The 16,141-nt window shown below is 43.3% G+C and overlaps 1 protein-coding gene across 2 annotated transcripts in view; it reads left to right on the top strand.

Moving 5' to 3' along the window:
- The window catches only part of LOC129513505 (protocadherin alpha-C2), a 143,351-nt gene that overhangs the window by 84,765 nt on the left and 42,445 nt on the right, over window positions 1-16,141 (top strand). The window contains exon 1 of one of the 2 annotated variants that reach the window (XM_055331561.1): window positions 8,153-10,714. The exons of the other annotated variant lie outside the window; for it this stretch is intronic. Within the exon in view, the coding sequence (XP_055187536.1) occupies window positions 8,153-10,714 (2,562 nt within the window). Of the gene's footprint in view, window positions 1-8,152; window positions 10,715-16,141 lie in introns of those variants that run through there. 2 annotated transcript variants of the gene reach the window in all.

The following is a 16,141-nucleotide window of genomic DNA, read 5'->3' as shown; positions in this document are numbered from 1 at the left end:
AAGAGATTTTATTCATTTATCTGAGAGAGAGAGAGACAGAAACAGAGATAGCAAGAGAGAGCACGAGCGGGGAGGAGAGGAGGAGACAGAGAAGCAGGCTCCCTAGCTAGCAGGATCCTGATGTGGTGCTCCACGTGGGATTTAATCCCAGGTCTCTGGGATCATGACCTGAGCCAAAGTCAGACACTTAAACAACTGAGCCACCCAGGCTCCCCAAAAGGAGCTTTGATGAAGAAAGTTTATTAGATAAACTTAATTATCTCATTGAAATGCCTTAGAGGATCTTTTAATATTCATAGAAAACACTGCAGCTTAATTTAGCTAATTTAGAGGATTTCTATTTTACCCATTTTATAATGTATTATGTACAGTACTGATGAAGGAATTAAGTGACAAAATCTATCTCAAGGAATACATGAGTGGGATTTATATCAGAAAAGTCCAAATCATTTGTAAAACCGCATTTGTAAATTTAGGCAGAATATTGTAGGTAGAGGGACATATGAGTGGCTCTTTTTTAAAAAGGAATATTGTAGGTAGGAAAATGATACTCAAAGAAGAAGTTGGGGTATGAAACACAAATTTATTTTATATTACTTGGGATCCCTGGGTGGCGCAGTGGTTTAGCGCCTGCCTTTGGCCCAGGGTGCGATCCTGGGGACCCGGATCGAGTCCCACGTCGGGCTCCCGGTGCATGGAGCCTGCTTCTCCCTCTGCCTGTGTCTCTGCCTCTCTCTCTGTGTGTGTGACTATCATAAATTAAAAAATATATATTTTATATTACAAGTTTATCAAGTCCAGGTCTTAAAAAATTTTCAGACTCAATAGGAGTCTCTAAAGGGAAAAAAACATTTGTAGTTATGGAAACAACTGAATAGGATCCCATATGAAATAATTGGAAATTAATAGCTCTTGAGACCAAATAATATAATTCTTAATCAGGAATACATGCATAGTGGTCAGATGTTATAGCAGAATGTCAAGAACCAGAGGCATGAAAAAAAGCTTCCTGGTAAGACGCCTGGGTGGCTCAGCAGTTGTGTGCCTTTCTGTCTGCCTTCCGCCCAGGGTGTGATCCCGGGATCCGAGGTTGAGTCCAGCATCGGGCTCCTTGCGGGGAGCTTGCTTGTCCCTCTGCCTGTGTCTCTGCCTCTCTCTGTATCTCTCATGAATAAATAAATAAAATCTTAAAAAAAAGTTTCCTGGAGATTCTGATCCAGTATCTTCATCAATACTACCCTCACTGTGCTCTTGTGAAGATTTAATGAGGTGATATGTATAGAAATAATAACTGTTAACTGTTTAGGCATCAGGATGAAAGAGGGACCCAAAAAGCCAACAGTTACTTCATAATCTGAATAAATGAACAGATACTTTTAAGAAATATCTGAGAGGTATAATTTTGTTTGTTTTTTTTCCAAGCAGCAAGCAAATTATGGCCTTCATTTAAACTGAACTCAGGGGGGATTCCTGGGTGGCTCAGTGGTTTGGAGCCTGCTTTTGGCCCAGGGCGCGATCCTGGAGTCCCGGGATCGAGTCCCACGTCGGGCTCCCGGCATGGAGCCTGCTTCTCCCTCCTCCTGTGTCTCTGCTTCTCTCTTTCTCTCTGTGTCTATCATAAATAAAAATAAATAAATACATCTTTAAAAAAATAAATAAACTGAACTCAGGTCATATCTTGGAAAACAGTTTAAATTCAAGGAACCTCAACAATATGTACTTTTTTTTTTTTTTTGAGAAAGAAAAAAAGTATCTAAATCAATGAATGCTTTGGCTAAAACCCACTTGGGAACAAAGATGTTCTTTAGTGCCAGTTTCCCATCTTATTTTGTTCTATGGCTAAAATCCCAAGAATTATAAGGAGAAACAGGGCCAGACAAGGTTTTCTATTAAAATAAGAGGCTGGGCAGTCTGGGTGGCTCAGCGGTTTAGCGACACCTTCAGCCCAGGGTGTGATCCTGGAGACCTGGGATCAAGTCCCACATCGGGCTCCCTGCTTCTCCCTCGCCTGTGTCTCTGCCTCTCTCTCTCTGTTTTTCGTGAATAAATAAATAAAAAATCTTTTAAAAAAAGAAACAGTCTTTTAAAAAAATAAAATAAAATAAGAGGCCCCAAATGATGAATGGCAACTTGGAACAAGTTTTAGTGGCACTTCTAGAAGCCAGAAATTAACTTAAATACAAACTTAGGAATTTTTGGCATGTATTGAATCTCAAATAGAATACTGGTACTAATTTTAGTGAATTAGAAACATGGCTAACCACCTAGGCAGTTGTTCTCATTCCAGACAGCTCAACTTGTTGCTGGATTGGCCTGGACACTTGAGGCTTCCTTATCTTGAGTCATTGATAAAATATTGAATGGGAGTAAGACCAGTAGTGGATTGCTGTATTCACCCACTTAGACTTAACCTTCTGAAGCATTCCAGTAATAAACACTCTTTGGCAGTGTTAAGCAGTTATGAAATCACCTAATTATACCATTTTGCAGCCTTTCTTTCTTCATGTTCCCTGCAAGGTTAATTAAATTGGGAGATTTTGTTTAACTGTCTCCATGAACTTCAGATAGATTTGCCTGAAGTATTTCCCTTAACAAAGATTATAGCAACTGAAAATCTAAAATGCTAATGTGAAATATTTTTTAAGTCTATGTAGTTGGTTTGATGTTACAGTTTTGTTAAGCCAAAGTAGTCTCTAGCATGAATGCCTTCATTTCTAAGTGCTCATAAACAATCACTTTATTAATATTAGAGTTTTGAAAGAATTTATATCAAATCTAATGACAGTGTTTTTAAAAATAGGAAATTTGGTTCTCTGGTCACATCTGTAAGTTCTTCCATTACCCTAGAAGACCATTTCTTTTGTTAAAGACATTTGACTTACTTCTGGCACTGATCTTAAGGTTCAAGTTTGCTTAAACATTTCCTTCAATGAAAAATAAGGAATTTGGGTGACATTCTTTTTAAATGTGTTTCAACCTTTAACATTCTATGATTTTTGTTAGGCTATCAGAGAGCCTAACATGGAGAACACTGATAGAGAAGCAGAGCTACAAGATAATTGAACAGTTTGACTTTATCTGTTAATATTACTCTATCTGCCCCAATCCTTCAACCTATTCTCCCCTTTTACTGTTACTCCTTCAAAGGTAGTTTGAGTCCCTTGTTTATTCTAAGCAATTTTTAGATGCCTCGGTCAAGAATCAGCAATTTCTTTAGTTTCTCAGAACTAAAAATGTAGAAATCTCTCCCTGAATGCTAGTGTCTTTTGAAGGAAGGGGAATGTGAAAAAAATTTAGCTGTCATGTTATATGGAGAATCTTTTTATCTCTCCATCCACCGGATGCTTTACTTCTAGAGAATTCTATAACCACATAGGAAAATATTTTACTTCCAGAGATGCCTAAAGATCAGAAATCCTATTCCTTTATAATAAAGTGAAAATGTTTAACAACTTTGGGCTGTGCTAAACATTGGGATATTCATGTGTCTTTGTTTTTGAATTATATATCATGTGCTTAGTTTGTGAAACAACAGAAATCTACATCTTACAAATGAAAATTAGATCCTTCCTGATTTGGCAGATATTATCATGGTCAGCCCAAAGCCTGATCAAACTAATGGACTATGTCCCCTTGCCCTACGGCCAGAAGACTCCAGATGGTTTGGTTCTGATCATTTCAAAGTAAAATTATTTGTAATGATGCAATAATAAAGGAAAATTTTATGTGAATTAGCAGAGTTCACTGAGTGCCAGTATTTTTCTTATAGGTTTAATTTGGTTGTGTTGTGATTGGTTTTGCTCTTGTGACCAATGACCTCATGATAGATGCATTTCACAAATATGATTAAGGGATACAACTGAGGAATACTATTTGAAAATTATTGTCTACCATAAGGATAGACAAGACCATGCCCACCGTGGCACAAAACCTTGTCTTTTGTGGCAATTCTCTTAACCTGTCACTTTTCTTGTTAGTTCTAAGCAGCAAATACTTGTACTTTGTATTTTATAATCACAATATAAAGTAGAAAGAATGATCACATAATACTTTTGGAAAGAGCCTCTTTTAGAGTCCAGAAACTTTATTAGTGGAATTAAGTTCTCCAGGGGTACACACAAATATGAAATACAAAGTATTTCAAATTTTAAAGGAAAAAATGTTTGGTAAAGTCATTTCAGACCCTTGAGACCTCTCTCCATTAGACAGGATCTGTGCATATACAACAAAGGGGGCAAGCCTGAATTGTAGCAGCTCTTCTTGAATTTGCTAAAAAGGATCTGAATAAAATGACACAAACGTCATTTATTGAGAATTTATAAGGTTTTCCACACTCTGAAGAATACACAGAAATATAAGACATGGCTTCTACTTACAGGCTGCTTATAATTCAGATAAAGAAATAATTATTAAAGCACTTGGATGAATTAAAGAATGACACATGTTAGTATTCAGAAATATGTGGTGAAAGAGGAAGAAAAGGCATTATTATTAGAATAGACAATGTTTCTTGGATTAGATGAATTTTAAGATGGATTTTGAAATGTACATAAGACTTGGGAGAGAAAAGAAGAAGCTATTTCTATTTGAGAGGATTGCACAAGTTGTAAATTTAGTTCTGTTAAAAAAACATTAATTAAGTGCCAAGCACTGTACTATGTGCTGGAGATTACAGCATGTTTGAGAACTCTTCTGTACTCTGTTGCTAAAGTATTTTCATGTGTCCTAAAAAGGTGAATCTCTGGGGATGCCCGGGTGGCTCAGTGGATTAAGCATCTGACTTTGGCTTAGGTCATGATCTGAGAGTCCTGGGATCCAAACTCTCAAGCCCCACATTGGGCTCTATGCTCAGGGGAAAGTCTGCTTGTCCCTCTCCCTCTGCCCCCCATCCCCACTTTTGTGCTCGCTCTCTCAAATTAATAAATGAAAACTTTAAAAAAGGTGAATCTCTTGTGAGAAAGCAAATTCCTTGAAGAATTCTCATGACAGAAGTCCCTTTTCCTTAGTGATCTAGAAAAGGACTGGTTTTTGTTTTCAAGGTATAGGATAGGCTCTAGAAGTAATTGGAAGAGCTTAACTTTGGTACACACCAGCTTCCTATCATCACCGACTTCCTCCATGCTACCTAGAGACCTAAGGTATTATCTGATAATAAATTGTTGGATTTTAATAATGATAATAGTTATACTTGGCAGTCACTATGCAAATAGCTTTAAATACATCATCTCATGTAATCATAACTACCCAGTGGGTTTTACTTAATACTTACTGTCTGTCTTCCCCCATTAAAATGATTAAACTGAAGCTTAGATTCCAGTGCATGTCAAGGCTACACAGTCTGGCAAGTGTATGACTGACTCTAAAGTCTGTGCTCCTAAACACTGTGTTCTGCTTTTAAATAGGGGTTCTTGAAGGTTCCAGGAAGGGAGTACCTAACAGGGGAAGCAGTGGTCAAAGAATTAATATTCATATTGTAGACAGAATACCTGTCAGCAGTCTATGCAATTTCATTCCACCAACTGGGAAGGTTGGCAAGAGGGTAAGTACAACAGTGTAAGGAACAAAATCATTGTAGTGCCAAATATACTACAATCTCTCTAGTACTATGGTTTTGAAAAGATGGCTGACTTGTGTTGGCTTTCTGTTTGCCTTCTCAGTCACCGAGGGAGTAAATACTACTTGAAGCTTATGATCCTGACACATCAAAATGGACAACCTGGCAGGTGTCCTTGCTGAAAGATGACAAAATTACTAAAAGACAAGCCTTGTTTTTTCTCAAGAGATGTGACACTTGGGGGCTTCCATTAAAAACTTCACCAAGCCTTTGTCACCTTAATCTCTTCCTTAAGTGCCTGTGATCTTTTCTGGGGCACAGATCCATCCATGGTCAGTACCCAGTGGCCAGCTTTCTGAGCTGTGGGCAGAGGTGGCAGTGATGGTCAGGGCCTGGGAGGACATGAGAGAAGAAAAGTTCACTCTTCCTGACAACTTATAACTTGATTCCACTTATAAGCCATTTATTTTCAGAAATAAGTAATGGGTGAAGACACAGGCCAGGCCTACAATTCATGCACTTGAGAGTTTAAGGCTTTCTGAGATCAAATTACCATAGCAAACCGAGACAGTTATTGTAGGGACATTCGGAGAGGAAGCAGACAGAGAAGGAGAAGCCAGAGACCTAAGAAAGGAGACAGGAATAGAAGGTGATGGAAATTGCTTCCCACTCTGCACCCTTGAGGAAACAAAGAGGACAAATAAGAAGCAGCAGTGATAGGAGGAATCTGGGAGCGTCTCTGGAATAAAATTGGTTAGTTTGTGGAGAGTTGTCAGCAAGTACACTCAGTGGCTGGAAGGAAGGGATGTGCTAGTTCAGGCCTTTGAAATCTGGGTGTCAGGATCATTGCCTTGGCCCTCCTCACCTATCCCCTTAAGGAGGGAAGAATGCCATATGTCAGCTCTCATCTGGCTTTACTCCAGCCCATAGCTAGAAAATGGCCCACAGAGGAAGATCTAGGAGTGAGAGGAGGCTGGGCAATAAGAAAGGGAAAGGACTTTTTGGCCAGTGCTTTCTGCACGTCGTCGGGCAATGGATTGTAAATTCCTGTGGAAGAGATGAGGCCTGGGAAGAGTGGATGTCTGGAACAGAGAAGCAGAGGCAGTGACACAGCACAGAGATACTTCCTCTGATCCTTTGGCCTTCATGTTCACTATAGAGAAAAATTGGTTGTCTTTTTGTTGTCTCTGTAGCAATACAAAGTTGAGTCTTAGGACAAAGGAGGGCCAGAGGTGTAAAGGAACCTCATTTATGGTAGGTGAGCTGCAGCCATTGAAACTGCTGCCTGCTGTAAAGGTAAATCCCAGTCTCCCACATCGCATTTTGCTTCATAGCAGATTTTTCACTGCAAAGCATTAATGGAGTCCAAATTCCAGCCAGGTTTGGGAGATCAAGAATAACTCTCTTGATGAAGTGGTTTTGCAGGCTCTTGAAGACATTGTCATTTGTTAAAGAAAAAAAAAAGTAAAAATCAGTCTTGAAAGAACAAAGAAAATGTCTTAGATGATAAATTAAAAAGATTTGGAGTAAAAAGAAGGAAAAGCTTGAGGGAAGAATTTTTTCAAAAATTTTACCAGATTTCCCCACTATGATATAAAGGGGTCAAACTTAGCCTGCAGTTTCATGGAGCCAATTTCTAAAAGAAAATTTTAAAACTTGAAATACTGGTTATTTGCCAAGGTACACACCAAAATCAAGCGCCACTTGGCTACTGGCAGAACTGAGTATTGGGATCCCGGGATGTTAGTTTTAGGAGTGCTCTGCAGGAGAGGACCGCACTTACCATCTCCCCTCCCTTTGCCCCTGGAGTTGAACACTTTCTGCACTACGTAGGAGTGCTGTAGGGAAAATGTTGGGGTCAGGTAAATAATCCCCAACATCAGCAACCTCGGAGCACCTCCCTTGCGTTTCTTTCGAACGTGGAGCCGCCGCCCAGGTGCCCATATTTGACTGCGGCCCTGAGTTTATTTTCTTCAATTGCGCTTGAAGTCTTTTCCTGGGAATGTGATAGCCCAAGTCCTAGGGACATAACTGCTTGTCCTAGAATAATCTCCCTACAGCCGTTACAGCCGAGGGACCGTGCAGACTGGCTGAACAGGGAGATGGGGGCAGGGAGAAAGGGAGTGGCCGCGTTCCCGCGGTCTGCCGGGATCCTGCGGGTCCAGGGTGAAGGAGCCGGGGCTGGAGTGGCTGGAGCGACCCATCACTCCCGGTCGCCGTCTGCCACCTCGGTGCGGAACCCGAGCCGGACTCGCCGAGCACTCCTCCCCCTCCCCTTCTGCTTCCTCTTCCCTCCCCCTGGAGCGGCGGCGGCGGCGGCTTGCCCGCAGGCAGGCAGGCGGCGGAGCCGGGCTGAGAGACCCCGAGGCGAGCGGAGGCGCTGGGATATGGGGGGCCCGCGGGGACGGCGGGGCCAAGCGCCCTGGGGAGGGCCGGCGAGGGGAGCGGCCGCCGGCGTTTGCTAGCGCGTGAGCGGTGGGGCGCGGGCGCAAGGCTGCACGAGCGGGAGGCGGAGGCGGGGCCCGGGCGTGGAGCCCGGCGGGGGAAGCGGCTGCCTCCGGCCCTGCCCGGCTACTACCTCCACCGCGGCCGGTGGCTATGGAGCTGGCGGGCACCAGACCCGGGGCGACTGAGCATCCACGACTCCGGCCGCCCCTGTCCTGGCTGCCGCCGCCTCTCCTGCTGCTACTGCTGCTGCCGCTGCCGGGCCCAGCGGCCTCCCAGCTGCGATACTCGGTGCCGGAGGAGCAGGCACCCGGCGCGCTTGTGGGCAACGTGGCCAGCGCGCTGGGGCTGGAGCTGCGGCGCTTGGGGCCGGGCTGCCTGCGCATCAACCATCTGGGTGCGCCCAGTCCGCGCTACCTGGAGCTGGACCTCACAAGTGGAGCGCTCTTCGTCAACGAGCGCATTGACCGGGAGGCGCTGTGCGAGCAGCGGCCTCGCTGCCTGCTCAGCTTGGAAGTGCTGGCGCACAGCCCCGTGGCGGTGAGCGCCGTGGAGGTGGAGGTACTGGACATCAACGACAACTCGCCGCGCTTCCCGCGGCCCGACTACCAGCTTCAGGTAAGCGAATCGGTGGCCCCCGGAGCGCGCTTTCACATAGAGAGTGCGCAGGACCCCGACGTGGGCGCCAACTCCGTGCAGACTTACGAGCTCAGCCCCAGCGAGCACTTCGAGCTGGACCTTAAACCCCTGCAGGAGAACAGCAAGGTGCTGGAGCTGGTGCTGCGGAAGGGCCTAGACCGCGAGCAGGCAGTCTTGCACCACCTGGTTCTCACAGCTGTGGACGGGGGCAGTCCAGCCCGCTCGGGCACCGCACAGATCTCTGTGCGTGTCCTGGACACTAACGACAATTCTCCCACCTTTGACCAGTCCACTTACCGCGTCCAGCTTCGGGAGGACGCTCCCCCCGGCACATTGGTGGTGAAGCTGAATGCCTCGGACCCGGATGAGGGCTCCAATGGTGAGCTCAGGTACTCCTTGAGCAGCTACACCTCGGACCGGGAGAGGCAGCTCTTCAGCATCGATGCCAACACTGGGGAAGTGCGGGTAAGTGGAGCACTAGATTATGAGGAGGCCTCTTCTTACCAGATCTATGTGCAGGCGACGGACCAGGGTCCAGTACCCATGGTGGGTCACTGCAAGGTATTAGTGGACATCGTGGATGTGAATGATAATGCGCCAGAGGTGGTGCTGACCGACCTGTACAGCCCAGTGCCTGAGGATGCTGCATCCAATACCGTGGTGGCCCTCCTCAGTGTCAATGACCAAGACTCAGGCCTCAACAGGAAGGTGAGCCTTGGCCTGGAGGCCTCACTGCCTTTCCGACTGAATGGCTTTGGAAACTCCTACACGCTGGTGGTGAGTGGTTCCTTGGACAGGGAGCGGGTGGCTGCCTACAACATCACAGTGACAGCCACTGATGGGGGAGTACCACAGCTCACATCCCAGCGGACACTCCGGGTTGAGATCTCTGACATCAATGACAATCCACCAAGCTTCCTAAAGGACTCCTACTCCATCTACATCCAGGAGAACAATTTGCCAGGGGTGTTGCTCTGCACCGTGCAAGCCACAGACCCAGATGAAAAGGAGAACGCAGAGGTGACCTACTCCCTCCTGGAGAGGGAGATTCAAGGGCTACCAGTCACCTCCTATGTCTCCGTTAACAGTGCCAGTGGCAGCCTTTATGCTGTCAACTCCTTTGACTATGAGAAGTTTCGGGAGTTCTTTGTGACTGTGGAGGCCCAGGACAAGGGAAGTCCACCACTGAGCAGCACTGTGACCGCCAATGTGTATGTGGTGGACATGAATGACCATGCCCCTCACATCCTGTACCCTACCTCAACTAATTCGTCAGCAGCCATTGAGATGGTGCCTCGAACTGCCCCTGCTGGTTATTTGGTCACCAAAGTCATAGCCATGGACTCAGACTCTGGCCAAAATGCTTGGCTCTTCTACCATCTGGCCCAGACTTCTGACCTGGACCTCTTTAAAGTAGAGCTACACACAGGGGAAATTAGGACTACCAGAAAGATGGGAGATGAGAGCGGAACTACTTTCAACCTGACCGTGGTGGTCCGAGACAATGGAGAGCCATCACTGTCCGCCTCTGTGGCCATTACAGTGGCTGTGGTGGATAGAGTCTCCAAGATCCTCCCAGATACTCAGAGACACGTTAAGAGTCCTCGGACATACTCTGAAATTACACTTTATCTAATAATAGCATTAAGCACAGTGTCTTTTATATTTCTTTTGACAATCATTGTTTTGAGCATCATCAAGTGCTACCGCTACACCGCGTATGGTACTGCGTGCTGTGGGGGCTTCTGTGGAGTGAGAGAGCGGTGTCCGGCTGAACTAAACAAACAGGCCAATAACAATATTGATGCCAGGATACCACATGGCCTCAAAGTGCAGCCTCATTTCATTGAAGTGCGAGGGAATGGCTCCCTTACCAAGACCTACTGCTACAAGGCCTGTCTGACCGCAGGCTCAGGGAGTGACACTTTCATGTTTTATAACACAGGGGCACAGACAGGACTGGGGCCTGGGGGAGCCCAAGCAGCAGCGAGTGACAGCAGGCACCTCACAGGCCAAAGTGGGCAGAGTGCTGGGAACCTGATTATTCTCAAAAATGATGCTGTTTCTCAAAACGAGGTGAGATAGCAGTCAAGAGATTCTTCCATGGTCATGTGTTTTCACACATCCCCTCCCCCCACCAGTATCAGTGGCTCTATTGAGTTACTAACAGTAACAGCAGTGATCTGGAAAACTGCATATATACATACATATAGATGTATGTATATGTATGTATATGTGTGTGTGTGTGTATAGTGCCTGTGACTTGATTATAATCTACTTTGTTTCCACTCTAGAAAAATAACATCAGAGAATTGTTTTGTTTTCTTTTCAGATCTATGAAGCCTTAAGCATAACATTGTTGGAGAAATAAGGATTAGGCTTAAATATTTGATGTTAAAATATAGCTCTGCAGAAGAATGGAACAGGCTTGAGAATGAGATGATGCCATTCTGGTTAAGACTTTGAGATTGAAGAAGAAATGGTCTCTGCTGTATCATCTACAGGGAAAGTTCTCTTTGGAAATGCTATAGTAGTGGGGGTTTTTTGTTTTTATTTGTTTTTTGTTTGTTTGTTTGTTTGTTTTTTTAAAGCTGTGAGACCTCTAGGGGTTGTGGTGGTCAGCTCTGCATGCTGTCCTTGTTTATACCTTGAAAATTATCCTCTTAATATTTCCAGTAATTACACTAAACTGAGGTGGTAGGGTCTTCTGGAAATTTATGTCAGAGGTGATAAAGCCAATAAAGCCATAGACTATGGATCTCCACCTTGAAGCCAAAGTTTGCTTTGGCTCTTTGATGTAGTAATTCTTCTGTTTGGGGCTGTCAGAGGAGATAAAGGATGGTAAGGCAAAGAGACCACGAACCAGTTTGTCTGGTTGGGCTAGGGAGATATTAGAACATGTGGGGATGTGGTGAATACCAGGACAAGTGGGGAGAAAGAGAAGGAGATACTCATCTTTCTTTACATAATACAAGTTCATTGTAAGATGATTTTCCTGTGTTATGTTAAACACAACCTGTAATCTCCTGATTTCCTGTTGACAATTTCTAAGCTTTTAATGAGATGTGAAGTAGCCTCTCAAGCCCTTTATATCTTTAAGTTAAATGGCAATATTTCAAACAACACTCCAACATACTCAAAGCACATGTTCATTTTTAGGTTCTAAAATTTAGTGTGCAATAGCCAGAAAAGCCTTAGAAAATGGATGGCTTGCTGTTTGTGAAAGACAGGTGTTAGTAAATACACGGGTTTTAAGTTTGTTTTTTTTTTTTAATAAGTCTTATTTATTTGAGAGAGTATGGAGCTGGAGGGTGGAGGTGGGGGAGGAGCTGAAGTAGAGGGAGAGAAAGTCCCAGGCTGACTCCAGTGCTGAGTGTGGCGTCCCACTCCAGGGCTCAATCTCACAACCCTCAGATCATGACCTGAGCCAAAACCAAGAGTTGAACACTTAACTGACCTCAACACCCAGGCACCCCTTAAGTTTTAGGTAGGCATGAGGCCAGCTTGTTCTTTATTATGAAGAATGTATATAAATTGGACAGTGCAAGAAAGTGAAGATATGTTTGTGTAATGTGTCTCCATGTGTATGCTTGAAAATAGACATCTGCTTTGTGATACCTCAAAGTTGTATTTCAGAAGCCAAAATTTTGTTCCATCAATAGTAATGAATTGTCATCTTCCCAAACAACTACTTTTGTAGCTAGGACTTTCAGAGGTACTACAGAAGAAATTAGTAATATTTGTCCCTCCTATATTTTTGTGATGTATTTTTAGTGACATATTGCTGTCTTTTTATTAGTTCGTAGTTTCACATTCTAAATTCATGCTAAGCTTGAAGAAAGTTATGCATAAAATACAGGAAAAAACCCCAGATGCCCCAGATGGATAGAGTATTTCCCAGATACATTTTACGCAGATGTGTCAGAGAAGCCTGATTTTAGCCAATACTGAGCAGCCACAGGAGGCAGATTGCAGATTACGAAAAACTGGGGGACAAAATCAGGGAGTTTCCAGAAATATTTAGATTGTAGCTCTCGGAAGCTTGTAAAAAGGCTTAGCTTTAAATAAGGACGCTGTAGACGTTTGCTTAACAAATTTTTGTGCAGCCCTTTGGGGCCTGGAGTGGGCTGCAGGTGGTGAAGAGGCTGAGAGAGCAGGCCAGGCAAGCTTTGCCACCAGCTATGAGCAGGAAGCTCAGCTGAATGACATCTTACCCTCCTCCTGGCTCAAAGTGTAGGGCACTTTGACACATGAACTATTTCTGTCTTACACCGACCTGTGTGTAAATACGTACTTTGGTACACAAAGCTTTAATTGAGGGAGGAAATTATGTCAGGAAAGTGCTTGCTCTTGCAGGATTTTGCCAGGACAATGCATGCACAATTATAATAAAGGCAGATTTCTGCCAGCCATGTTGAAAATCCAGTGAAAGCCCTAAGGTCTCTAGCTCCTGAAATTATTACAGTTATGAGGAAAGAGTGAGTCAGGTCAACATGGCAAAATGGAAACAAAAATCACTCAACTCTGAAAGTCATGACTGCTAGGTCAGCCTATTAAACTTCCAGGTTAGGCTTTCTCTTTTCCCTACCTAGTTATGCAGATGGCAGAAGAGTCCTAGCTGCACCTCATGCCATGTGTGTTAAATTAGATGAAGATTATAAAGGATGAGTAAGGAAATCTGCACTCATTGACCACGATGCTATATAAAAATGTTCTGCTTTGTGTGATTTCATTTCTTGTAAATCATACATGAAAGAAACCTTTACCGACATCTAACATGTGAGGAAATAAGCTCAGAGAGGTTAAGTAACACACACAAGTCATTCTGTTAGTCTATTTTAAGTCCTGTTTGTCTGAATCCAACAACTCTGCTGTTTGAAATAATATGAGTGGACAGAAATCCCAATGTTTATACTCTTCTTGTTAGGTGATATTTTGGCATTTTGGCTACCACTGGCTCATCTAGCAGTGTAAATTGACTGCTTTTGGAGAAAGAGTAACTCCTTGCATAAAAGTAGGTCATAAATGGGAGGATCAATGAGTAAAAATATTACTATCAGGCTGATATATTTTTATTTGTTTATCTGTTTGACTTTGGCATAGCCTGTTAGGATCTTTCATCTCTGTTCTTTTTCTGGCTTCTCTTTTGTTGCTTATTAAACAGCAATTTAACACCAGACTCTTATCTTTTGATAGATTTCACCCCTGGTGAGCTTATTTCATGAGCCATTTGTGCAATGAGATTTTTGAAGTAACTTTTTGGCAATGGGGCAGAATTTCTCTTTGGAGATTTCTGAAAACCTGATACTGAATGTGGTTAACTCCCCTTTTAGAGCCTCCAAGAAAAGGAAACCAAATCTTAAGGTAGATTCTGTGCATTTATGGGTCTGTGACTGCTCATGAGTCACTCTGAGTACTCTGGGCAGATTTGGCCAGCTGTGCTTCCATGGGACCAGGTGGCACACAATGTGGAAATCACAAAAGACTAACAGAAATAAGTTTGCTGACATTTATTTTCAAGCAATTTGTAACCATCAGATCTTCAGTATTTCTGCCCCTGTGTATACACATTCACCCTAATTGCAGATGCCATGATCTGAAAGAGTTAACCTTTCTTTTAGTGGCATCTAATTTTTTTCCCCTAGGACTGACTTTTCTATCTGGTGACTCTGTCCTGTATCAGAATTTACACTTGGTAAAAAATGACATGGTGGTGAATTCATAAAAAGTGTGTGATGGTCAGAACAGGCAAACAAATTCTGTGAACTTCCATTCCAGTGTTGCATCCTCTCATTGTCACTTTTAAGTGGGTGGACTGCTTTGTTTTGCCATTTCCATATTGGTTATAGGACTGTTCTTCTGAGAAAAGGTTTATTTTCTTTGGTCTAGTAATATAATAATTTCTTCAAATTACCTCCTTCCTCCCTTTTTCTGCAGATCTGCTGAGCCAGATGAAATTATGGCCGAGCTCTTCTCAGTCTCTGTATCTTGCACATATTCTGACTGATGAAGAAATCTATTTATTGTAGCTTGAATGTCATTGGCCTATCCTTTTCTCTGACCCAAGAGCGAGCTGTCACATGGGCATCTGGTCTACCTCCAAACACTGCAGGGACACAGCCTGGCATATTATAAATTGCCTATTGGCATGCTGTCTGCTTCACAGAATAGCAGAGTCAGTTCTGAATACTTGCTTTGGTTTGCCATCAGTTTTTGCTCTCAATGAGAGGTTAGGATGATGTCAGTTTGCAAATATTTGAGGAAAACTTGCCATCACCAAACCCAGAGGTTTAGATGAATTTAATGGAGATTTAAAAGTTTCTTTGAATATGACTTTTGTTAGGAATTCACCTGGTTCAATTTTCCTGTGCATATTAAGTATGAATATAAATTTAGTTTAGCTGAATGATCATATTTTGAGCATTATAATCTATAATCATGATTTCAAAAATCAAAAGTGAGAGGATTCCTTAGCAGTATTTCAAATCACCTAAAAATGAAAATTTTTTCTTTCAGGAATTTGAGGTTGACAAGTGCAAAGAAATATTTGACATTGCAAAGTTGAAGGAAAATGTTAGTTCCTTGGCACATAAGCAACATCAGTTCCTTTCTGGCCTTGCAGGGTCAGAACTCTGGGCTCTGGGGAAGTAAAACTGTGAGTGAGGGAATAACCCCTGTGCTAACAGACTGTGTGTCCAGAAAGAACCTAGCTCTTTCTCTTGTACTGGAACCCATTAGGTATGTTTCAATATTATGTTTATTTTACTTTCCTGCTTCATGGATTGGGAGTTGCAGGTGACTTCAGAGGAAAGTATTTCACTTAGAATTCTCATATTTATCATCTTTTCAGTTTGCTTTACTAGAAGACTAATATGCAGGCAGCCCAGGTGGCTCAACGGTTTAGCGCTGTCTTCAGCCCAGGGTGTGATCCTGGGGATCCAGGATCCAGTCCCACGTCAGGCTCCCTGCAGAGAGCCTGCTTCTCCCTCTGCCTGTGTCTCTGCCTCTCTCTCTCTCTCTCTCTCTCTCTCTCTCTCTCTCATGCATAAATAAATAGAATCTTAAAAAAAAAAAGACTAATATGCCACCCAGGCACCCCAGCAGTGATTATTTTAAATGTTATACTCCTTTTTGCCTTATTGACCAACAGTTTATATATTCATTTTCTATTGCTTTGTAAGAAATTACCACAAATTAGTGGTTAAAAACAACTTCCACTTATCTCAGAGTCCTGCATGATATGAGTAGATTCTCTGCTTAGGTTTTCACAGGGCTGAAATCAATATGGCACCTTGGCTGAGTTCTCTTCTGGAGGCCTTGGGGGGATAATATGCTTTCAAATTCACTCAGGCTATTGGCAGAATTTACTTCTGCCAGAATTTACTTTGTGGACTACATACTTAGATACTGGTGGCTGGAGGTCACTCTCAGTTTCGGTTCCTAGGGGTTGTACTCAGGTCCTTGCCTCATGATCCTCTCCATCTTTAGAGCTAACAATGGAGA

This window comes from Nyctereutes procyonoides, unplaced genomic scaffold, assembly GCF_905146905.1.
Source record: "Nyctereutes procyonoides isolate TBG_1078 unplaced genomic scaffold, NYPRO_anot_genome, whole genome shotgun sequence".
NCBI classification, from domain to species: domain Eukaryota; kingdom Metazoa; phylum Chordata; class Mammalia; order Carnivora; family Canidae; genus Nyctereutes; species Nyctereutes procyonoides.
Note: the sequence above shows the minus strand (reverse complement) of the source record. Positions and strands in the feature narration are given on the sequence as shown.